At 40.6% G+C, this 26609-nt stretch overlaps 1 protein-coding gene across 1 annotated transcript in view; it reads left to right on the forward strand.

Moving 5' to 3' along the window:
- The first annotated feature begins 3399 nt into the window (after positions 1–3399).
- Positions 3400–26609, forward strand: part of ablim3 (actin binding LIM protein family, member 3) — a 60728-nt gene continuing 37518 nt past the window's right edge. The window contains exons 1-3 of the mRNA XM_061273713.1: positions 3400–3487; positions 3635–3808; positions 11340–11474. Of these exons, the coding sequence (XP_061129697.1) occupies positions 3796–3808; positions 11340–11474 (148 nt within the window). The 5' untranslated portion in view covers positions 3400–3487; positions 3635–3795. The remainder of the gene's footprint in view (positions 3488–3634; positions 3809–11339; positions 11475–26609) is intronic.

Genomic DNA, 26609 nt, shown 5'->3' on the forward strand with positions numbered 1-26609 from the left:
GTTGTCAGTTGTCACGATACGTGGAGGAATCCCTGGTCTACATTCCAGGACCTACACCTGATCCTGCCCGTCAGTTCACACGGATAAAGTGCCTACATTACTCTGATAATGCAATCTTTCACTTATCTCTCACTTTGTCCTCATTATCCCAGCTAACTCACGCCCACTCGTCACATGGCAAAACTAGTCAAAAGAGCATATACATAACAACTACGGACCAAATAGTCATCAATAAATCAATCAATCAATCAATCAATCAATCAATCAATCAATCAATTAATTAGACTATTCATGAAGCACGAGGATGCAGCTCTAAATGTTTCATTTAATTTAAATCACTAACTGCTCCACTGTGATCTGGGAAAGGCAGGACACACGTACCATACTTTGAGCTGATTGGGCGATGTGTCAATTTGTGCAAGCCTACACTTTTGTTTTGACCAACCACAACAAATGATAATATCGTCAGTGGCATGCGCCTTATTTTTGACCATCTGATGTCATTTGAGTGAAACATCATGGCGTTGCATGATAGCTGTAGTTATTGTCATGTAAATATCCGGAAAAGGGCCTCTAAAGAACAGCGACAACTGTGTAAAGAGAATTAATTGCAGCCTTCAAGCATTTGTCTACTGATGTCCCCAAGTCTGGTTTGTCCATTTCCCCCGGCCTTGCCACCTCGTTTTTGTCACACCTGCATAGCCCGCGCCCCCAAACACACTGTTGCTTTGTGAGGGTCGCTGATGGTGACCAACCAGCCAGACTAAGAGCCACATTTTTTACTGTGTTACCGGAATGAGCCACATCATACACATGAGTGAACACGCAAAAAAAAACAATTTTTTTTATATCAATCAATTTTTGATATGAACGTAAAGGAGCCGCATGAAACCAGACAAGGAGCCACATAAGGGAATGATTGTAAGGATTATTGTAAAGAATTCAGCAAAATGCTAATCGGTAATACCGATAAGGGCCAGACAGAGGTTGATTGACGACCAGAAAGCACTGCCTGGAAACACTGCACAAATTAGTAGGCAATAAAAGTGTAGAAAAAACATCAATCCAAAATCGTATTAAGTAACTGGTGTAATCAGAGATTGCAAAGTTTTTGCTCTTATAGCACAGTCTTTCTGTAAAGATTTGATATATTTCCTACTAATAACGTAAGAGGGAATATTCATCTTTCTGTATTGACCTGACCTGCCCTGCTGCCCTCGTCGCACGGGAAAGCAGCTTCCTGTTTTTCCCCCGTTAGTTCGTAGGACACAACTAACTCAGAGTATAGTCAGCACCCAATTGGACCCAACTGGACAATCATGTGTTGTTTATTATGACCAAAGACATTTCAATGTCCAATGACATTTGTCTGGGATGAGAGAGCGCTTTGAGTAACTCCTAAGCAATTGGCTCTAATTAATTTGATTTACTAATTTACCTCAATGACTCCACCTCAATGGAGCCACAAGGTTTTATGAACCCTGACAAAACCTAAAATGTGGTACTGTCGGTCAGTGAGCGATGACAAAAGCAGATGTCGATAGATTTTTTTTTTTTTATCATTTAACACTTGGTGGGTGGGCACTCAAGATTTGTATGCAAGAGACCCAAGATTTGTATGCAAGCCATGTATGTATATATATATATAGTTTTTATAAAGCACAGCAATAAAGCAGAAGTTGAGGATGGGTATTTGTAGCACCAGAACACTCAAATCATCTTTATGCTCGTTTTTGAGTGGAACCCTTTACAACTAATGGGCCAGTGAATCAAACAACAAAAAGGTCACAGAAAACAACTGCCAGCAAGAATGACGATGGAGGACAGTGAGGCGCCACTGACATCCCGTTGACCCATTGTCCGGCTTCCTTTGCGCTTCATAAGCGGGGCTTCCTTTGGACACAGTGGGTGGATCATTGAAAAAAGACAAAACACACACACACCACAACCCCCCCCCCGAAGAAACCCCTCACAATCATTGGAAGAGCACGCAAACACTACATATGACACTTTATTGATTATGGATTAACGCCGGACCTCAATACTGTGAGGCAGACAATGCCATTGTGTTAAACTTAAAGCGCAGTATGTGTACATTAATGTTGATTTTTTTTTTTCAATTATTCTTTAAAATTATGTTATTCACACTTACATTGGGTGCAAACAAACTAGTTCACACGCTCTGGCATCTCCAGATAAAAAGAACTACAAGGATCTGTGAAGGTAATTACTGAAACAATCCCAAACCGTGAAGTATGCCTCGCAACAATTAACCTTGCCTCCTGCATTAACGCTTCAGTATATAACCAAATTAACATTTGTTTAAGGGGGATTTTCCACAAGAGGGCAGTGTAATAGCAATTTTGGCAACCTTGACCGCGCTTTAACGAAAGACAATCAAGGATTTCTGTTATTTTCAAGCATTTAGACATGCTTGAAATTAAGACAAGCTACAAATATCTACCTCATTCTGCACAGTATTATGTATTAGAAATTATGACTTTTATGATCATTAATCTGAAAAGCGGCGTTCAATCACGGCGGCTTTTAAATCAGGATTGACGTCATCACACTGACTGACTAACCAACTAACTAAAACAAGTAATTGAAACCAGTCGAGAGAATAGACTTTTTGGGAATAAATAAATACAATTTAATGGAATAAATGTTCAAATAAATTTGTTAGAAGTCAATGCTTCCGAAAATCTCTAAGCCAGCAGAGAAAGAAGCCCTTGTTTGACCAGATTGCTCCCCACCTCTATTAATAAACACAACCATAAAAATATTCTTAATTGACTACAGAATTAGGAGCCCCAAAACCAATTGTCATGTTCAAGACCATGATTTGGAGTGCATCAAAGCTCTTGATTTCAAACTCCATAACTGAATTGAGATTTTCTCTCAATTGAGGGAATGATCCAATTTTTACCGGTGTTTCTTTTTTTACAAGGACAGTGTTGGTGATGGTGACAATTTTGATGATGTAAAATTATATTTTGCCATAAATATGTGTATTTCTAATTGGTTTTAGCAGTCTTCAAGAGGGAGCTTAAAACAGTCCTTGGAAATCTCCGTTCCAACCATATTCTCACTGATTACCACAGCGCAACAAATGCACTTGTTGGTGTTTGAATCATTGAATTAAAATATTATATGCTTGGGCTGGCTCAAAAGTGATCCACAACATACTGTGTATGCACTGAAAACTGACACAGAAAAAAAAAATCAATACGTAAAATATATATTTATAAAAATATAAATACAAAATAAAAAACGTTCACTTATTATTGTATGATCTAAGTAAGACGTTTTTTTGTTTTATTTTTTTAAAGTCAAACTCTGCGAGTCTCTGTACTTTATTTTGAATAAATCTACCGGAAACGGCAAACTGTGACTATAGTAGCAAGCTTTTCAGAGGCGCGCTCGCTGTCAGTAGCACAGTGAGCACACCGCTACAGAGCCGGCAGAGAGAAATTATGTGAACAAGGTGGCTTTGTGTTTTAACTATTGTTCGTTTCTACGCAGAAAAAAAAAAAAACCCACACACGTAGAGACAACAGGAACATGAGGTTGATTTTTCGTATTTCATCCTATTTTTTATTAGAATTATTTGTTCCTCCCCCCGTTTTCTCAGAGATGGACAAGAAGCGACGTTCCGAGGAATGAGTGAGTGAGGAGCATCATTTACCTTCGGAAATTCATTCTTAATGACACCATTTGGATACAGTACTCTGAGTGTATGGGAGTATTTTTCGACAAAACGACCTTGCTTTGGCGAACAACACCTTAGACATCATGAGCTCTAATGGTAAGTCAATTCATATACAGTAGGTGGGTGCAGTGGGAAGAGCTACTGTAGATCAATAGTAGCCCCTTTAGATAGTTACACCTGAACAGTTGCGTGTGAGCCAATACAATAATGATATCTTTAATTAGCTTAAAATTCCGAAAATTAATTTATTTCACTAAGTTGGATCAAGTTGTCTAACTGAACTGCATAGCTTTAAAAGATGTTCCTAATATTTTGGCCCATGAAGCCATGATAAAACTGGAGTAATCATATTGCAAGATCAGTAAAAAACAAACAAAAAAAAACATCAGAGTTGAGCCTTAGTCAAACTTTTGGGGGGATTCTGCTCCATTTGACTCTTTTCTTCCTCATTTTATAGTTACTATTCACACCCATAACATTGACTCATATTATCATACTTATACAATTCCTCACGGGCTCTCATATGCTCATGCAGCGTAACTGGAAACTTATTCAGTTGTATATTTTTAAAGGAGGTCTTCCATGGATATTCAACACCCCAAAGACAGCTAAATGTCCACCTGTCTCTTCTCCATCGTGCAGCCAATGGAGGAGGAGAAGCAATGCACGTTTTCTAGGCAGCCTACTGCTGGTCTCGTGGACTTTGTGTGATTGCGATTCAGAGCATGACAAAGATGCCCATAGCCCCCTGTTGTACTTATCTTCGCCAAACCCGGGGGCTGCCGTGATGTTAAGCTGACCTTGTATCAGCTGACTCTGACCCTGATCCTCTGTCAGCTGAATCAGGACTTTTATCCCACAGGGCTGGTGGGTTCAGTGAATGTTGTTGCGCAGTTGTACAAGTTGTCCTTTGTTAATTCTCGAGTAAAACTGATTTTTCAGGGGAAAACATCTCCTCAGTTGCAGAAGTTCAAAACGCCGCGTGTAGTCCCGTCCAGTTCTGCGTCCACTTCCCATCATGTCAAATTAATGGCATCTTGTATGACTGCATCAGTCATACACTGGTCCGTCCTTGTGAGAATCTCCATCATTCATCCAGGCTCCTAACTTGTTCCTCACGAGCTTCCATGTAATGTATGCTTCAACTGTGGCCATTTACTCAAGCCACAAAGGCAACACTTTCATGGTAACTCTTGTGGAACAATAACTTCTGTTCTGGATAGTACCATTGCAGGTTCGCAACTTGAAAACCTGGAAAAACTTGCAAAAAGTCAACCCAGGTTTGATTTATTAAGGATTACGTTGGTTTGTATTTAGAGTCGTTGATGGTGTAGGTGTACACATGCCTGACTTGTGTGCCGGCAGCGTGGGATCAATTCCCGCTCGGAGGCGGTTCTCCATGTGGGTCTGAATCGTTGTTTGTCTCAATGTGTGCCCTGTGACTGGCTGGCGACCAGTTCAGGGTGTGGTCTGCCATTTGCCCGATGTCAGCTGGGATAGGTTCCAGCTCTCCCGCGACCCTGGACAGGATATGCAGTGTTAAAAATGGATGGGTGGATAGTTTGTATTTATGATACACTACTTCTCCATCTGAAGTTGTCTTTTTTTTAACTAAAAGTCCTTTTAAACTAACTAATTTTTTTCTGAAAATCCTCCATCTTACCCTGCTGAAAAGATTTCAAACCGAAACAGTTTAGGGATGGGCATTAGGCTAAATTTGATGAGATCCACTCTGAGAAAAATATGATCAAGGAATTAATTGTTGTTTCTGGAATTTCCGGGACATGACAGTCTTGATCTGAATGTGCTGAACCCCTGCTTTCAGTGGAAGTGTTGTGTTAAGCACAATAATGCAGTCCATTGGCTAGACTTGAGCCTTTAGGTTGAAAGTGGCTCTGAATCTTCATCTAAACCTAGCTGATCATGTCATTGTTGGAGAAACATGGTGTTGGAGTGGTCATTTTGTAAATGAGCCTCAATGCTAAGTAATAATGGGACAGAAGCGCTGCGTGACATCTGGACTATTTCAGAACTAGGCAGGTAACAAATGATCTGCTTTTTTTACACACTTGATGGGTGGGCAGGCACTCAAGAGACCAAAATATGTGTATATAATTCATTAACAAATCAATTTTCCCAGATCTGTCCCTTTCAACAGCTCCTCTGCAACCAAGTACTATCGTACTTTTAGTCATCAGTTAATTGATTATTATTTACTCCTCTGCAACCAAGTACTAAAGTACTTTTATTGATCAGTTAATTGATTATTAGAATCAGAATTGCCTTTATTGTCACTGTACACAGTACATCGAAATTAAATTATTTCCCTCTCCCTTGCTAACAGCTGAGGATTAAAGATGGTGATGAATTTAAGTTTTATTATCTCAAAAGGGACTGTAAGGGTTAGGTTTAGATTCCCACAATCTAAACACACACTGGTCTTCTTAAGGTTTAATACGGAGGAGGGTTTATGACATGGGAAGAAGCGCACATGAAGGGCTGAAGAATGAGCACACATAAGCCAATAGCATATCAAGTTGGGGTTTACCACAGGCTGAACGCTCGAGGAGTGTGTCAGTGCTGTCACAGCAGGCAGATGGTGGTGCAACATGCTTAGTGAACATGAATCTGCTGGCATGAATACATCTGAGGACAGATCCTTTCCTCCAGTCAGTCAACATGTGTCCTCCTGTTCCCTCCGGCACTCTTCTGGCTTGTACATGAATGGGCCTGTTAAGCCAAAGCGAGGGCATTTTCCATGGCATCGGGCGTGATAGACTAGAAGCCATCACTTTATACACAGTGCTGTCTGTCTTCATCTGTGAGCCAATCACATGCACTGAGATTATTTTGTGTCTATTCTGATATTGTAAAAGTCATTGGCCTACCCACATTGAGTAAGCAAAGAAATATGTTTTGTTGGCAACACAGCAAAAATGCTAAGAATATAAACCTTGGAAACATACATACGTATGACACAAAAATCCTGTGCTACTTTAGACACTGTGGGGAAGTAGACGTAAACATTGTTACTGGCATCTTGATTATCTTGCGCACCACAATACCTCCAGACAGTTCCCATCTATTTAAAGCAGTGCTATATGGAGGTTCTGCTGACATCATTAAGCCCAAAACAGTCAGAAAGAACTTGAACTTATTTCTAATGACTGAAAAGACAATCTTTATTTCTGAATTTCTCCTAGAAAATGGCCTGCCAGAGTTCTGGGTGTCATTTTTAGTGTCCAAATGGAATGGTGATTCAGGAGGATGTGTGGTCTTTGCATTCTTTATTACAGTGACCTCAGTCAGTCGTTCTATAATTCCGATAAATCTATAATTGTGGTCTTTTTTTTTAAGTTGAGGAAAGTACCGCAATTTTCAGACTATAAGTCGCACTGGAGTATAAGTCGCACCAGCCATAAAATGCCCCAAAACGTGAGAAAAAAACATATCTAAGTCGCTCCGGAGTATAAATCGCATTTTGGGGGGCAATTTATTCGACAAAATCCAACACCAAGAACAGACATGAACGAGCAACAACAGGCTAAACGATACGGTATGCTAACGTGACAAACACAAACGATTTGGGTTAAAAACTGGACCAAATTATACACAACAACCTCTGTTAAGATTGAGTGATCATTCACATTGTCAGTGGTGTAACCTTTTGCTCTCCTGTTGCACTGGAGCAGAATGTTAGTCTTGATACTGACTGGGCAGTTGTAGCTTTGATGAATGCTCGGTCTCGGCTGATTTGATAGCAGGAGAGTGGGGTGAGGTTGGAGGGCAAACATCTGATCATTTGCCACTAGACTTGTTTGTGAAAAATTCACCATTACAAAGACTACCGTATTTTCCGCACTATAAGGCGCACCTAAAAACCTCCAATTTTCTCAAAAGCTGACAGTGCGCCTTATAATCAGGTGCGCCTTGTCTATGGACCAAAATTGAGCCACTACAGCAGGTGTGTCCAAAGTCCGTCCCGCGGGCCAAATGTATATATCTGGACAAAGTTTTAAAATGGGCCATTCATTGAAGGTGCGCTTTATAATCCGGTGTGCCTTATAGTGCGGAAAATACGGTACTTGTTCTCAAAGATTCCTGTTGAAGTCAATGAAGCCAAGTGAGCAGCAAATACAAATTAAAATGGATTTACAGGTTTTGAGTTGCCATATTTGTTGACCTTTCATCAAAGACAAAGTTTGAATGGAAATGGGGTTTACCATTAAGATGTGAAACAAGAGGGTTGGTAAGTGTCGGTGAGGATGCTCAAACCATTTAGACAGATTAAAGAAACGGCAAGAGGTGTGGTAGCTGTTCCCAAACTGGTTTTGTTACATTTTGCAAAATGTTTTAACGATGAAACACCAACCTCCTACATTTCTAACCGGGCACTATCCAATCTCCTCTACTCAAAGCATTCCATTGAATATGCCCCCATGATCACCTTTGGTTGCAGTAATTGATCAGATTCTCAGAATACCGTCCATGTTTTTAGACTACAGGGTTCATGATGGGATAAAGTTTGAGAGTACACCCCAGATCTCAGTAATAAACAGTTGCAAGAAAAAGTGGAAAATGAACTCTTTTAAATGAACTTGATTTCTGCATAAATCGGTTATGAAACGCGATCTAAGATTCTCAAAATCAAGTCAACAAGAAAATAAAATCTAAAACAATGCCACAAAAACAAAACTGTATGTGTGCATGTTTTCACTGACAATGAAATGTAAACGTCACAGTGCACAGTAAAAAAAAACCTTTGGCTTTAATAAGCAGTTGACTTTCCTTTGGCAGCAATAAACTCAGCCAAATGTTTTCTGTAGTTGGAGATCAGACCTAAACAGCGGTCAGGAAGGATTTTAGAACATTCTTCTGGTCAAAGGTTTTGCAGTTCTGCAATATCTATACACACATTGCCCAGGCACAAAACTTTCAATGTGCCAGTTTACTACAATTCCACAAGGTCGCCACATTGATTTTCTTGATTGTTATCTCTTCATTCCTCATCACCAACAATATCCCAGCATCCCTCGCGGCTGTGCTCCGAGCATACTCCGTAGCGGCGGCTGTCAGGTCAGAGGCAGAAATAGTAGCAGTCTCTTGGAGTCTGGGGATGCTGTCTGCTTCACTGACCCTGACCCTGTTCTTATCACCTGTCAGTTTGAGCCAGGATTCTCCTCGGGCACTTGCCAATGATTTTGTCTGGGATTACGCCTAGTGCTTGGCGGCTATCGTTACAAGAATGACTCACCACCTCTTCACGGGGAAAGATGGAGGCCTTGAATGGGCTGAATGGGATTGAATCCACTTACATGATTGGATAGAATGTACTAATTCGTATGTTCCTGAGCCGATTGTGTATACGTGTTCTCACTTTAGGTACTACAGCACGTTGTCATTCACACTAGAGGTGCACGATATTGGAAAGACGTGATATTGTTGTTGAATATAGTAATATCGATATTATTGTGATATTTAACATGTACCTAAAGAAATGACTTTTTTATTATCTAATGAAATAATTCATTTTTTTCTTGCTAAAAAAAAAGCAAGCTCAATGTGTTCTGAGCTAATTAATTGTAATAAATTGTAATTAAGCTTGATATTGTTTGCAAGTTTGCATTTGACTGGCCAAATTCACATAGAAGCACATCATTCCATGAGAAAACTATTTCAAGTGCATATTGCGTGGGTCAATATCACAATATTGATCTTTTTTTTTATATATTATGCAGCCCTACTATACAAGTCAAGCAAGCCTTTCTTTCATTTGATTCACTAAGATAAATCTGGCACTTTGTATTCAATCTCCCAAGCACTTAGCACTTCATCTTTTTGGTCGAAACCTTTCCTGGGTGTGGAGAGCAGAGGATATTCCAGTTATTTTTGGCACCATTCTCTCTCTCTCTCTCTCTCTCTCTCTCTCTCTCTCTCTCTCTCTCTCTCTCTCTCTCTCTCTCTCTCTCTCTCTCTCTCTCTCTCTCTCTCTCTCTCTCTCTCTCTCTCTCTCTCTCTCTCTCTCTCTCTCTCTCTCTCTCTCTCTCTCTCTCTTCTCTGTCTTGCTCTCGATAACACGGTGTCTTCCTTACACACATTTATTTGCAAAAAAGTGTCATTATTCAGTCCACAAGCTTAACTTTGATCAGGTTCCATTGGTGCAGCCAGCATTGTGAGGGGAACAATGAATTAACACTGATTTAGTGTGGGAGAGAGTGAGCGTATGAAATAATTAAGCTTGCATATTTCCAAAGCCCACTCTCTGGGTTTGAACGGGAAGGTAAACATCATACAATCATGCATTAGGTTCTGCCTGCTGTCCATACGAGACAAAGACTCGTCGTATAGATGCACATCATCCGGCTCACGGCACTCAGGATATGAGGCGTGCAAGGCTCTTAGACATTTTAAGTACTGTGAGTCCTTTGAGAATCCTTCAGTGAAATGGACTGAGTAGCTCAAGCACACTATGTGTCCATGTGCTGCCACCGCTGAAGCAGCAAAGTCCTTCAGTCAGCTATTTAGATGACAAGTAAGGCCAGCTGGTTCTCCTGCCATTATACCTCTCCACCACTCGGATGCTCCTTGAGGAGGATGAAGAGCTAAATGAGCAAGGGTGACTGCCTGCAGCTGTTGATTCACAAAAGCTGTGGATTTACATACTTTTTAGGGTATCTGGGTGTTCCCATTATTTTATTATACACTATTAGTAGAGGTGCAACAAAAATTGATTTGGATTAGAAAATCGATTTTGATGCAACGAAAAAATAGACTGTGGTTCTGGCTCCTTTCGGCTTTTCCCCGAAGGGGTCGCCACAGCAAAACACCTGTTTTTGTCCAGACGATTCGAATGAGAAGTGCTTGACGCAGTTTTTACGCCAGAAGCCCTTCATGACGCCACCCTCTGCACCCAGGTTTGGGACCAGCACATGGGAGACAGTGACAGGGTTGCATATGGTTCCCTGACTGGGATTCGAACCCAGATCGCGGGCAATGAATGCTCTGCAACCTAACCACCTACAAAAACCTACTAAACACATTTACATGTCCCTACAAAAATGAGCAAACAATTATCTTGAGTCTTCCACTTTTATCTTGATGCAGCAATTTTGGTTATAAAAAATAGAGTAGAGGGCTACATTAGGTCACAAGACGTAGGTGTCAACACATGAATAACATTCTCCCATCTTATTGTTGGTCTGACATTTGCACAAAGCCCATTTGTTTGTGGCATTAACAAAGAAACTATTTTTCTCATACTGTAAGTCATTGTACAATCAAAATGATTTTGAAGGATTGCTGCTTGATGAATTTTTGTTTTTTAAATAGCATTCAAATATTTTTTCCATGAAATGATCAAAACATGGATAGGTAGATAGACATACAATTAATGAATGAATGAGTGAATGAATTATTAAATAAATAAATAAATAAATAAATAAATAAATAAATAAATAAATAAATAAATAAATAAATAAATAAATAAATAAATAAATAAATAAATGAATTAATGAATTAATGAATTAATGAATTAATGAATTAATGAATTAATGAATTAATGAATTAATGAATAAAAGACTGCCGATGTAGCTGTGAGTTTTACTGTTTTTCTTTCTGTCCACCTCAGCGCATCACCAAGGCTCAACGGGAGGTGAGCCAAGTGGTGGGCCAATTCGGTGTCAACGGTGTCGTGAAGTGTGCAAAGGAGAGGTGGTTCGAGTTCAAGAGACCCACTTTCATGTCAAGTGTTTCACCTGCACAGGTAAGACTTGATCTATACATAACAGTAGGACTTATGAATTTTGCAGTGACTAATTCAAGGCAGGGCGGCTCACAGATAGGAAGGTGCGGGTTCGATTCCACCTCCGGCCCTCCCTGTGTGGAGTTTGCATCTTCTCCCCGGGCCCGCGTGGGTTTTCTTCGGGCACTCTGGTTTCCTCCCACATCCCAAAAACATGCTTGGTAGGCTGATTGAAGACTCCAAATTGTCCCTAGGTGTGAGTGCGCGTGCAAATGGTTGTTTGTTTCTGTGTGCCCTGCGATTGGCTGGCAACCGGTTCAGGGTGTCCCCCGCCTACTGCCCAATGACAGCTGGGATAGGCTCCAGCACTCCCGTGACCCCTGTGGGGACTAAGCGGTTCGGAAAATGGATGGATGGATAATTCAAGGCAGAGAGTATACACAAGGCCTTAGTAACGGTTTTACTATTTCTGCAAACTACCTGCATTGACTGCTTGGAATAGTATCTCTTCTTTGCTAATCCATCCCAGTCCCCATACTGGGTGCTACTATTAGTGCACAGTGAGGATTGGAGCGGATCAGAGTTGCCTTGCGGGGGGGGGACTTAGACTCATGCTAAGGTAGCTTGTAATAGTCAACTCAGAAAGGATTTCCCCTGTTGTACACTGCTTTCTAATGAGATTGTTTCCCAGCTTTTTTCGTGCCACCAGGCAGGAAAAGCTCTACAATGGAGTAAGTAAAATAGTGTTCAATACTGTGCGGAAAGTTTTTGCACCCACTGCTCATCGTCACATCAAGGCAGCTTCAAGTTTACAATGAAATAACACTTTATATTTTCTGCTTGTATTAAAAATTATATTAAAGGTTTGTTATCGCTAGGGAGTTCAATATTTTTACAAGTACACCAGTAGTGGCTTCTTTGAAATTTTATTTCTCTGGTTTTACGTTGCACACTACTGATAAGGTAGCAAAATGGCTTATCTGCAGGAAAGGCTCAAGGTCTCTTTCAAACATGACGGTGATTTATGGCACACTTACAAAAATTGGTGCTCCTCCGGAAAAGGCCTTATGACAGTCAAGTATGCGTGCCGAAGCAAATTAGAAATCAAAGAACCAAGAAACATCATTTGTCATGGGGCCGTGTGGCCTGAAGCCAGTAACTTTAGGAAGGAATAGTGCTACCTCTAAACCAAGAATCACTTTTCAGTCATGTGCAAATGATTTTATACGAAGCAGCTAAAACTCAGGGTGGCAATTGCAGAGTAACAGTACCTGTGCTACAGCAAGTATGCAATAATCAAATATATTAGACGGATAACCATTTATAATATCTCTAAGCATAAGGCGTAAGCATACAATAAAATGAAAAGATTAAAATTAGTGAATAGAAAAATATACTTTTCTATTTCAATAAAAAAAGAATAAAAACACTTGTGTTTAACATGGTTTTACGGAATACGATTATTCTATTCTTATGCCATTGATTATTACTCCAATAACTAGATGCAGTTTTATTTTGTCTTATGGTGTATTATAAATGTTTTTTATTATTGTTTATTAACCAATTATTGTTGTGGACTTGGTATTTAAGTGGTTAAACAGAAAACAATTAAACAATATGGTTTCATATTGTACTCACAACCCTTGAAATTGATTCAATTATTTTTTCTCCCCAAAGTTAAAGCTGATGTTTGCAAAAGTTTTATTTTGATTACACAGAAGAGATAACGGTACTACTTAAATAGTTAATAGTAGACTGAAATAAGAGGATTTAACACTTAAATTATGTCTCTGAATAGTTCATGTCATAGCATATAATAATTTGATAATTGATTAGTTGTTAATTAATTGATGAGAGGATTCAAACACTTACATTATGTCTCTGAACTTCATACGTATAATAGCATATAATAATTTGATAATTGATTAGTTGTTAATTAACTGATGAATTTTCACACCTCTTGTATCAAGGGAGATAAAGTCGGGCAACATCAAGTTTTCAAAATTTTCAATGCTTATTACCCCTGCAAACATTGTTTTCTGTACCATCTGTTCACCCATTTGTTTCCTGTCTGTCTTCAGGTTTGTGCTCATAAATGTATTAAGGGCATAGAAAAAATAGCACTACGCAGTTCAAATCTTCTCACAGCTTGTGTAGTGTGTGTGTTACAACAGCATTCTGTCATTCTACGCTAGATGAACACACTGGAGGCTACTTATAACACGCTCCCTACGTGTAAATGTCTGTCACACGGACGCGCACGCACGCACGCACACACACACACACGCACGCACGCACACACACACGCACACACACACGCACACACACACACACACACACACGCACACACACACACACACACACACACACACACACACACACTGATATCGCTTGTTGTGCATGAATCCACATGTGCATTTGTGTGCACGCATACTCTATCACTGTGGTTGTTAAGAGTTGCTGTGGTAACGGACCGGTGGGGCACCCGTGCCCTGGTTGGTGGATATTCTCAGCATCTCTATGGTGCTATTAACCAATCGCAGGGCACTATTTGTGCCCCAGAGAAAGAAATGGGGTGGTGAACACAGGAAGACAACGGAGGAACGAAGGGGTGGGGGTTGGGTTGTTTGTGTCACCGAAACATTACATCATAACTTTGGTCTAATATCTAGTAGGTTTATACTGTATTTCTGCCTCTCCTCTCCCATTCCTTACTCCCGGTCGCTATGTTACAGTAAGAGCAAACCTTCAGAGATCAACATCAAACAGCTCTCTCATGTTTCAGAGTGCTCTTCTCATCAGAGTTTATGAGGCATTATTGTATGGCCAGACAATTCCACATCCTGCCCTATAATGTGCAGACCTGTATGCGGGCCTCTGCTCAGCCAGCAGTTTTTCACAGATTTTATTGTTCAATGGTTGACTTCCCCTCACGCTCAAATGCGCTGTGTTTCTTTTGAATTTCTGAAACTCCATTGATAGCTTCATGCTTGTTGCTGGTACTGTCTGTTTTGTTTGGTCCACAATGAATTTCTAAAGCTGACTGGCTGCAAATCAAGATACATTTAAAGAAGCTGTATCATGCTATTTTAAGCTTTCCACAGTAAATTATTCCACAGAGGGGCGTGCCTCTGAGTAATGTGCATCACTGCGGACAAGCGCGGCAAGCATGGCGGCCAGCCGTGCACGAGTCGGAACAGCGGCAATGAGCTCTGATAGCGCGGGGCGTGCCTCTGAATAATCTGCACGTGACTGAGGACAAGCGCAGGAGGCCTGGGAGGCCGACAGCCAGCCATGCGTGAAGGAAGAAGCACCCATCGGTGCAGGAGTCAGGACATGTGGCAATATCTCATGTTTGTTTGTTTTTTTACTGTAAAGGTACAATACATTCACAGAGCAGTGTGGGAATGGTTATTAAGAGAATGGGAAAAGTTTATGTATTGTGGAGGGTTTACAAAGCCTTAATATTGTGTACTGGACCACATTGCAACAGGAGATTCATGCACAACCGTGACTCACTTTGGTTTCGCTACGCATGATGTCCCCCGGGTTAGTGTGGTGCCGTAATCCGGGAGGTGGCTACTTTGCATTGCTTGACAATGTAAACCACACTTCAATTTAACTTGCAATACACCCATGCCCACTAGCGGCCAACAAGAAACCCAAAGGGTTGGAAATTTCACTACAAAGGTGTCTAAATACCTAATTAATAAATGGGGGAATGAAAAAAGAAAAGTCTTTATGACAATGAGTAAAGACAACAGCAGTCAGGTAAGCAAGGCAATGTAACCCCTCTCTTTTTATGGTTAGTTTACTCATTTTTTCTTCTTATGTGGTTAATTTCGTATGGAACATGAGTGAAAATCTTGCACAATGCCGAGTTAAAACGTGCCCAGGTCTTCGATACACTCAGTACGCAAATGTGTTGTAAACTAGGGTTTATTGTTAACCTTTTACTGTTGTTTTGAAAGGTAGTAGTTGAGAACCACCAGCTGATTAGCGTTTCATTTCCATTTAGCGTGTGCAACTTAAGTCTGTGCAATTGAATTCGACAGTGGGAGAGAGTGTGAGAGAGGAAAGGTTGTTTTGCTCTTGTTTCGAAAGTTGTAGTAGTTGAGAACTATCTGCTGATGAGCCATTCGTTTAGCCAATGAAACGTCAGTACAAACGAAACAACGGAGGAGGGAGTGTGAGAGAGAGGAAGGGGTGCTGTGTGTGTGTGTTTGTGTGTGTGTGTGTGTGTGTGTGTGTGTGTGTGTGGCTGTGCGTGCGTGTGTTAGATTGATTGACAGACTGCATGATTGGACGCTGCAATGAGGAGCAATCTGTCTGTCTCCCGATATTTTGTTGAATGAAGTTGTATTTGTAAACTTATGTTGATACTGTTGGTGAGTAGGAGGTGAAGCAACTGATTATTTGAAACTGAGTAATTGTTAATCACTCATTAAACTTAATTTGAGTCAGTCAGATTTTGTCTCTCTGGTCTTCGGGGGAGGGGATTGGATGACTTTAGTTAGGGGGGCCCCTTGACATATTTTTGCCTAGGGCCCCATGAAGGTCTGAACCAATACGTATACCGTTTCTACTTCGCGGATCTTCATTTAATATCCAGGTGGTTCTGGAACGCATCTCCCGCGATAAACGAGGGATCACTGTACTCACTATTGTCATTTTAACATGGCTAAAAGCTCCAGAAAGTTGATTTGGCATGCTATGGGTGCTTTAAGGTTACATTTTGCTTCTGTAGCTCACTTGGAAATCTAATCTTTTAATCTCGCCGACTGGAAGCTTTTACTTTCTGTCCTTCCTGCTGAAGGCCACTCAACCATGAAATCAATTTCTCATCATGGAACAGGATGACATAGTCATGCTAGGTGTGTGGAGGCTAATGTCAAATGCCATTTCACAAGGATGACAATCCTCTGTCAACAGATAGATGGCTTCAGTTGTGTTTTGGAACTTTATCAATTGGTGTGTTGAACTCTTTAAATTTGTTCTTGAGCCTTTTTGTCCTCAGAGACTCGTTGAGTATTCCTGGATTACTGAACTTGACTCAAAGTGTTGTCTTCTGTTATATTATTGTCACTGTAAAACTCGGTTTTCTTTGTCCCTACTTCCACTCCTTCTCAATTTCCCTCATATTTGCTCAAAAGGGCTGACTGTGCCCTATTAAAAGATTCAGACCATAGTGTGCAGTCTAGACAGTACTTGAAAAACTGTTTGCCTTTATACAATTGAGATGCAATTGAAATTCAGATAGGAATTAAGATTAAGGACAGTTCCTCTATTTTAATTGATTAAAAAATATTTCGACAAAGACATCCATTCATCCATTTTCCATTCTGTTTGTCCTTCTCTAGGGTCACGGGTGGGCTAGATCCAAAATGTGTAGCTAGGACTGAAGTGGTTGTCATCACAGTAGTTGTAATCACAGATATTTATCATTTACTACCATAATTTCTTTAATGGTGATTACAATCCGTTGGTGCAATTAAGAATTTAACCCACCACTTATAAGTTGTGAGACTGTCACTCTACAACTGAGCCATGTGAAAAAGTCATTAGGCAGTCAGGAATCACCATTGACCAGAAAATGTTGATGGCTGGAAATCTGAAAATGGGTTTAGTTATTCTCAGGGGTTGACTTATTCTAGTAGGGCTGCTGTTAGAATAAGTACCCCTGTAACTTTGTTTATAGAGGGGCGAACCTATTAAAATTTGCTACACTTGGTGGAAAATACCCCCAAGAAGACACAGAAAAAATAAAGTGATACTGCCATGGATGGCACTGCCAGGCCCTACTGGCAGCAAAATAAAGATAAATTTATTGCTCAAAGACAATATGATACAATAACCAGGGTTAATGAGTTTTCCGACTGTGCGAGTGGTCATTGAAAGCACCTCCATAATTTAAAAAAAGAAAAGAAAAGGAACCAACGGCTTCCGTCTTTCACTCAATGGGTGCGCGTTCCTGCAGGAGGGGATACCTACTTTGGCACAACACCGGCTGTATTCCGTGGCGAGCTCAATGATACGCATGCCTTTGCCATGGCTCCAGTTCGTATCTCGAAAACATTCACAAGGTATAGGCTTTCGTAAGTAGAGGTACCACTGTTTGAGCCATACTAGTGTTGTAGCAATAAGTTACTACAGAGTATAACAAAATGAACTTTTTGGACGAGACGCATAGGTACAGAGTGTCGGAATGTGTACGGATCTTACTAAAGGAACATCGGCACAATTGTATGTAAGTAAGTTGCTGTTATGAGGACAAACAGATTGTGCGCTCCCATCTAAAAGAAAAGTGCATGGCAGGATGCCTAATCCATGAGCACAGGGTCAAGAGGACACCACAATGCCAAGGGTCCAAGTATGGTCCGCCAGCTCCATAGAGGCGCCCAGAACAGCCTCGGGAGAGCCAGATGCCCCCATCCGCCACCATGGCGGGAGGGCAACAGCCTGCAACCGGATCCACGAGTGATCCACAGCAGCTGGAAAAGAGGCCGGATGAATGCTCCTGAGAGGGTAGATCAAGAGTGGACAAGAGGGAAACAGAACCCCAGTGTCATGCCATGAACCTTGTTCACGCACACCTCCCGCCCTCTCATGAGGGTCCGCAGGTTTCCTACTGACAACCACTGAAGCCATGCATCAATTCAAATAAGGAAGTGTGTAATTTATAGCTCTCTAAGCTATCCCCAGTTCAGCAGCAGGTTTACTTGATGACACGGTGTTGAATTACAGACTGAGACAACTCACATTTGGTGGCCCACAGTCACCCTTTATGAATTGTAATCTATACTCCTACGTTGCAACAGAGACGAAGTGCCTTTGACTGACAAAGGTACCTTACCCGCATGTAAATAAAATGAACACCAATGCAAAAGCTAAACAGTGATCCATTTATAACGCAGCCAATGAACAATGTGTATGTAAACAAATGTCTCACTCTTCCACATCTTTAGATTGTTTTTTTTTTTCCCAATGAAGGGAAAATGAGTTAATAAATACATAAAGGTTTGATAAATACTAGGGCTGTACGGCTTCTCTTGATTGCATCATTTTATTAGTTCTCCGTCAAGACACCATTAATCCCATCACCATTGCATTCATAAAATCTTATCTCAACATCTCTTTATTCCGCTGTCTGATGTCCAATGCAGCATATACAAGACTTAGCTGAGAGCAATGAAAAGGCATAGAGTGGTCGTGAAGAAAAAAGAAACAGAAACACAGTTAAAAGTGGGGGTTTACACGGAAGGGTGGCTTCCTGTAGCTATAGCAACTACTGATACGCTTGTCCAATCACCAAGCTAAAGCCCGGTTGCTAGGGAGAGAATGAGTGCGGGAGGATATGGGACTCCTCCCCAATGGCTCTCCAGGATGCACGATACATGACGGGGTTTCATTCTTCTGCTCATCCATGTCCAACGTCACTCTACTGAAGGGTTTTCACTCAATGTTGTCTTGATCTATTGTCTTGAAATGTGTGCAGATATTTATGTTAAATTGTCACTATGTGTGCATACATGCATGCGTGTGTGCGTGCATGTGTGTGTGAGTGTGTGTGTGTGTGTGAGTGTGAGTGTGTGTGTGTGTGTGTGTGCCTGTGTGAGGGAAAAAGCATTCTGCTCTGTCAGACAATAAACACAGCCTTGCTCTCCGTATATGTACATACATAAGTTAAGGTAACACATTCCCATTCTCTACATCCTTATACATCATTTGACAAATTGCTCCTCAGCCCTCAGAGGTCCTCAGTATTCTGACTGGTTTGAGCAGACTCCACTGGGCACCCATCTGTCTCCATCCAAAAGCCACTGCAGAGTGCCAAAAGATAGAAGTCATTAATGCACACTATTACTCCACTTGAGAATTCCGCTTTCAGCCTCCACTCACTGTCTTTGTTTCTTTGTTTACATCATCCTTGTCGTTGTCCATCGTTGAAGGTTTCAGTTTTCAGCACAACACGTTTCAAATTTGTGAGGTCACACACTGATAATTATAAGACATTATATAAAAATCCCGTTAATGTTAGAATAGAATAGAATAGAATGCCCTTTATTGTCATTTTACAACTTAGTTGTACAACGAAATTGGAGAGCTACTCCCTTTCTGGTGCCATAAGTACCGTAATTTTCGGACTATAAGTCGCATTTTTTTTCATAGTTTGGGTGGGGGGGCGACTTATACTGAAGAGCAACTTATATGTGAATTTCTTCACAAATTTTCAAAATTCAAAAAAAAGAAAAACAAAGTTAGACTGCGATAAACTAACCGCGACGTAGCAAGGGATTACTGTAATTTGAATTTCAAGTGACGTCAGTGTCGCGGCGCGGCGGTTGTTTACATAAAGGACAAAGATTCGATCACGGGATGACGAAGATGACAAAGGGCCCCACGTACTACCGGCATCATTAGCGGCTTTGTTTGTAAGTGACACGGAGGACGAAGAATTTGAAGGATTTAATGATTTGGAGTGACACAAAAGGTTTGAAAAACTATTATGGCTTTCACGCACGCCCGGTCCTACTCAACGGAGCTCTCTTTCACCTCCGTGGATTGAAGTCGGGGGTCGGCGCTCGGCCGGGTGTCTGTCCAGGGACGGTGGATGGGGTTCGGACATGGCTTTTACGCACGCCCGATCCTACTCTACGGAGCTCTCTTTCACCTTCATGGATGAAAGTCGTGGGCCGATGCTCGGCTGGGTGGCTGTCCGAGGACGGTGGATGGGGCTCGGACATGGCTTTTACGCACGCCTGGTCCCATTCTATGGAGCTCTCTTCCACCTCCGTGGCTGGAAGCGCCACCTCCGGGGATGGAAGTCCACGCCGCCACACACCTGGAAGTCAACGCCGGTGCTTGTGGCCGTGTTGTGCTGAACTATTTATGTTATAGTTATTTGATATATTTTATTTCGTATAGCAACTTGTATATGTTTTTATCGTTACAGTTCAGTACTTGTTCGCTCGTTGAACTCTTTTTTTGTTAAATAAAGAGACGTTTACCAAACTCACGTCTTTCCTTGTACTTTGTTAACGCTATAATTTAATTATATACTAGATCTGTGGAATAATGACGAGGCTGACGTCAGGGCGCACGCGCACCGTTGTTGACGAAGGGCAAAGCATTTGATCGATGGATTTAATGATTTGGAGTGACACAGATGGTTTGATAATATTGTTGTTTATATGATAGTTATTTGATATATACTTTATATATCGTTATATGGGTCTGTGGAATATTTAGAATATTTAGACGTCAGCGTCGTTTCCATAAAGGACGATTGATGGATTTAATGAATTGGAGTGACACAGATGGTTTTATAAACGTGTTATTTATGTAATAGTTATTTGAATAACTCTGAATGTTACGTCAGGCCCGTTCTCAGCTCTTTGTTTGTGTTTACGTCACGTTAGCATACCTATCGTTTAGCCTGTTGTTGCTCGTTCATGTCTGTTCTTGGTGTTCGATTTTGTCGAATAAATTTCCCCCAAAATGCGACTTGTACTCCGGAGCGACTTATATATGTTTTTTTTTCACGTTATTGTGCATTTTATGGCTAATGCAACCTATATTCCGGAGCGACTTTTAGTCCGAAAATTACGGTATGTGGAAAAGAAATCCCAAAAGATAAACATTACAAACAGTTTGACTTAAAATATCTTATGATTACAACGCAGTGATTACATCAGGTGAAGAGAATCATATAGACCAGTGGTCCCCAACCACCGGGCCGCGGACCGGTACCGGTCACTTGGTACCGGGCCGCCAAGCCGCACAGAAAAAAAAAAAATTATCGACTATCAATTAATTCAGGTCAAGACACTCGTCCCGGTCACGTGACATGTTTCCCCAGTCGAGTCCGCAAAGCTAATATGTGGCGACAGGCTAACTAACCAGGCAATGAAGCATTCAAAACTGCTTCAACACATGGAGAAAATATTTCTGACATGTAACCGGTCCGTGGCGCAAAAAAGGTTGGGGACCACTGATATAGACCACAGGTGCCAAACTCAAGGCCCGATACGTTTTATGTGGCCCGTGAAGACAAATTGTGCATCAAATTCATGTGTCATTACTAGAATTGCAAATTGTCTTCACTTTTAATGATATCTTTTTTTTTTTTATATTTGGCCAGTTTTAACTCGTCTGATTTGAAAATGAGTTATTTGTCAGTTTGTTTTGTAGCTTTTACTGTATATAATATGAGGTGCCCATACATTTATTTGGATTGACAAGTCATAATGGCCCTTCGAAAGAAGCTATGACTACAATGCGGCCCGCGAAAAAAACGAGTTTGACACCCCTGATATAGACTCACGTTCATATGTATTAAGAGTGAAATGACGATGGGAATCTGCGGTAATCCACAGTGACTACTTGGCTGGCGCATACGTTTTTTTTTTTTGTTTTTTCCTCAAGATATTTTTTATGTTCTGCTTCCGTCCATTTGTACCTACTTTGCAGAAGTCTCCTTTTTAGCGAATTTTATTGAGCATTGTTTTAAGACATCTCTTTCAAGATTTTGGAGAAATGTACAGATGACGCTGGCCAGTGGCCAGTTTCCATGCCACCGCAAACTTTTTTTGATAATAAAGATGAACGTTGTTTTTTTATTTCAGCTACTTTTACCAGCCTCATCAGCTCACGTTTTGCGAATTCCCTCTCTTTTCATTGGTAACTCTTGTCTTGATAATCTGATCATGCAAAGTGGATTGGAAATAATTGTAAAAAGTAAAATTTACCCACTTTAATGTAACTTATGTTTGTTGTGAAACTTATCGCATTAGAATGTGAAATTTATCCCAATATACTAGCAAAATGATGTTGACCTTTTTTTCTGGTGCGGGAGCAATTTGCTCTCATACCATGGCTACAACAGAGACAATGATTCCGTCTTTTGGATCAACTGTAGAAGAATGTACACATTTCAAGCGTCTGAATGATTTTATAGGTGTTTTGATTTTGGCATGCATCTGCTTTCTTTTTGAGTAATTGTAAATTTATTCAGTTCTTATTCAGAAATCACCTGGATTGCTCATCCTTGTCATGTGATTACAAATGTTTTCACTGCCTTAATATTTGGATCTGCATGTTAATGTTTGCCTGCCTCAAGTAGTTCACTATTTGCTGTAAAAGTGAATCAAACCAGCGACTTGGTCATCTTAAAAATAGCAATTTATTTACAATTTATGCAATAGCAAGAGGAAACTGAAATTGAAGATGCCTGCATTGAAGGATGTGGGTTCCAATGTACCATAAAAGCCATTTGATATTGTTTGCGGTTCAGATAACTTCTGTGTGCTCATCAACAAAATTCATGGTTACATTGGCCATTAAATACAGTCATTATACCTTTTACATTGAGCACATCAGCATTTAGCTGAAAGCCTTTACTTATGTAGATGCAGCCTGACATTACGTATAGCTGACGACTTCAGCTTTCTCCTTCTCACGTCTGTCTGACTGTTTTCTCTACCACCTCTGTTAACTTAGTATTTAATGAAAGGGCATGTTAGTGGAACCCACAGCGTCATGCTTGTAGCTCAATTGTGGAGGAATACAGTGATCCCTCGCTACTTTGCGTTTCGTTTATCGCAGCTTCACTACATCGCAGATTTTTTTTTTCTAAATTATAAAAACGTTTAAAAGTCAAAATAAAACTTCGAAACCTTTAGGACAATGTATTTTTGCTCCAAATGTTCGTTTACATTCCTTTAGAAATCCATTTTCGCGTGCTAGCACGATCGCGAATTAGCATCTTTCCGCTACCTCGTTACTTTCACTTATTGCAGGTGGTTTTTGGAACCAATCATCCGCGCTAAACGAGGGATTACTGTACCTCTTTTGCTGAGTACTAGGTTTAATCCTCGTTTGCCTTCGTTGTTCATTATTATCTTTCACAGCAGACCTAATCCGTTTTACGTCTACAACAAGATCATTTCACCATAAAGCACACTATACTCAAGTGCATAATCAGCTACAATGCAGTCACGGTGAGACAACATTGTGGTCACTCTCCAATGTTTTGAAGCTGAAACTTCAAAGCTGAGACACGAGGAGAGAAACGGGAGGTGTCTAACTGATTTTAGGTTTCTTGCCTGGGTTGACTTGAGATGGGAATTTTAATTGCGTCTGTTGGCAGGAGATAAATACCCAATCACCCAGACCCCCTGTTGGGGTCTCATCAGTGTAGTTCTAATGACCACAGCTGCTGACAGCAGCCTGTGTGTTAACCTCCAATCACTCGCCTTGCGATCTCTCACCAAGTCCTTGGATTGCCTGAAATGAGAAATCAGAAGTCAAAAGACCTGTCTTTTACGTTCAGGCATTAGAAAGCCACTCAGGGATTGATCTGAAAATGAGCAGAATGCATTCAATTAGATCTTTGTTGTAGTACTTAACATGTTGTTAAATTCATTTTGGAAACCGATTGTGGCTAAATCTAATTATGTTTGGTAACATAGTATAATATGTATTTCTCACTTCAAAAGATCTTATTGTTTATCTCATCATAAAAATTAAGACTGAAAGTCCCTCTTAAGTAGCCATGGAATAACTCAAAAGCTAAGAGGTATTCACGGGGTAGTAAAACAGACCCAACAAGTTCCACTTGGGTTTTTATTCGACTGCTGATTTTATAGGCGTATGTTGCTACCATGTGCTGCTGGTTGTGCAGATGTAACCAAAGCCTCTCGTCCTTGAGCCAACCAAAGCCGTGCCTCTGCAGGGGCAGGAACCTCTGGCTCAAGTCCACCCACACTTCTGGCAGCAAAATTGTGGAAGGATTTAGAATTTTTGCTTGAAGGTTAAGAGTGAATTTAGTCTGAAATCCAACTTTTTGTAAGTTTTTGAAGAATTGTGCTTTTACTGTATATTCCTGGAAATACAGTTCTCTGCAAGATTCTGCTATTCAACATTAAATTGAAAACATTACTGCATTGTAACAAACTGTATTCCATTAAAAATGACTAATGTTTATTTTTGACAGCCAAAAATGTAAATCTCTGAACAAGGTTGTTGTTTGACAGTTACGATATAACATTGAGCATGCTATGCTTTGATACCACTGAAGTTACCGGTCAAATCAAGATTGAAAAATGCCCTATTATTGTCATGAAAGTGAATGTATGATTTTAGCAAGTGTCTCTCCTTTCTACCTTTTCTGAGAGAGAAAAGATCATTTTGTGCCGGATGAAGCCTCATTTAACATATTTGAGAATTTGACAGACGGCTCTGAAACCGTGCAGGATGTTCCAGTCTACTGAGCGTTTTTTCTTCGGCATGCCCCTGACACCTGGCAGTTTAGTGGCTGAGAGTAGAGTAAACTTTACGCCTGCTAGAAATATGTCTAAGTAATGGCTCAGGGAGTGTAAGATGTTTTTGATATATTTAAACGAGGTGCAGACAGACAGAGTCTGAGCTAATTTTAGCATTTCCATCGATCCAGAGCAACCATAAACACAATAACACCAACATCATTTAAATGGGCACACATTGTACACGGCTTCTGTTTCCTATGGCAACCGAGCACGGGAACCTCCCTGAGCCAATTGTCCATATTGCGGTACACGTTGTGATTAGCCAGAGAAGATTGGACTTTCCAGTCCAGTTTGAGCAAATGCTGTGAGTTGGTCAGGCGTCCATATGCTAATGAAGTGCATTATGCAAAGTGCGAATATCCTATCATTTGACAGTCTAGATAACAGACTGGTAAGCAGAAGCGAGGGAAATAGCTTTAAAGCACTTCAAGACACATTTTCCCCACGTTTCCCTTTTCCATGACGGTATCAGATAGCATGTGATTAAGATTCTGGTAGGAGCCCCAGTCAGACGAAATCAAAATGTGGTGGGAAAACTTTGAAGGCAATGGTTTTGAAAATGTGGTTGACACACGCATTTTTATGAGCAGCTTTCCCATTTTTCCACTTCTTATCCTTTCTCTGTAGTTTTCCAGCCACTGCTGCTCAATGCCAATGACCTGTCATGATGATAAAGCTCCGTCATCACATCTCACCATACACACTGTCACTTTTCATCACTGTGCCTCTTCATAGTGCATCAGAGATGTATTTATGTATGTGCTTCCAACCTTCTGCAGCTGCCGAGACGGTTTTGTTCCCTAAGTGAAGACATATTGACCTTTTATTACAACATTAACTCATCTCATAAACAGTTTGAGATTAAACGAGCTTTTTTAGGGCTTTATGGTTGACTGCATGGGTTTTTGTGTAAGTTTAGGGTCTTATTCTCAAGAGACGAACAACCATTTGCACATACTCTTGAATGCATTATTATCATTATGATAATCTTTGATGTATTTTCAAAAGCACCCACTTAACTGTAGCAGAATTGTGTTTGTAGCTGTGTAGGGTAACCCTGGGTTGTTTGTCACACAAAAAAGCATGACTTGGGACGGAAGGCGGTCTCCACTTTACTTTTGAGCAGCTAATTTTACTTCATCCATAACTGGAGAGCTTCTTAAAGTTTCTTATTAACTTACTTTGTGCACGTCCGTTATGATTTTGCCACAAAGTCTATATGCTTCACTTGCGCTGAATCTAAAGGGAGTGCAAGAAGCTGCTTTGATTAGCCAAAAATCAAGTCGGCTAAGTTCACTCCCACAATGGTGCAAACGCCAATTTTTAACTGCACCCTTCTACAAAATTACCAAAAGAAACAATACACTTCCCATGCACACTCGTTCAACTGCATTTTGTGCTAAACTTGCTCAATTGTGGTTCCTTACCCTGATATAGCAGTACGTACATGGAGTCACAGTGGTGTTTAGTAGGCTGTATTAATGGAGATTCACTTTGTCTGTTGTCATACTAACAAAATACTAGTCTTCTCCAGAACTGTACTCCAGTTCACCAGAAGCATCTTTCTGTGTATCTAATATACTCACAATCTGAAAGAATATCATATGACAGTCTGGATTTCATCTGCATCACATGTGATCTTCATAAGTGCCACGTTTAACTTGTTTTTTTCCCTAGTAGGAGGGTACAACATCTGTCAACTCATTTTGTTGGTTAACCACAGAAACTGGAAGAAACCAGACACCAGTTAGCATGCTGACCACTGTTCTACAAAAAAGGCCTTTTAGTATCCCGCTAATCCCATTGGAATTCATTGACAGCTTTATGGCAA

This window comes from Syngnathus typhle, linkage group LG1 (genome assembly GCF_033458585.1).
Source record: "Syngnathus typhle isolate RoL2023-S1 ecotype Sweden linkage group LG1, RoL_Styp_1.0, whole genome shotgun sequence".
Classification (NCBI taxonomy): Eukaryota; Metazoa; Chordata; class Actinopteri; order Syngnathiformes; family Syngnathidae; genus Syngnathus; species Syngnathus typhle.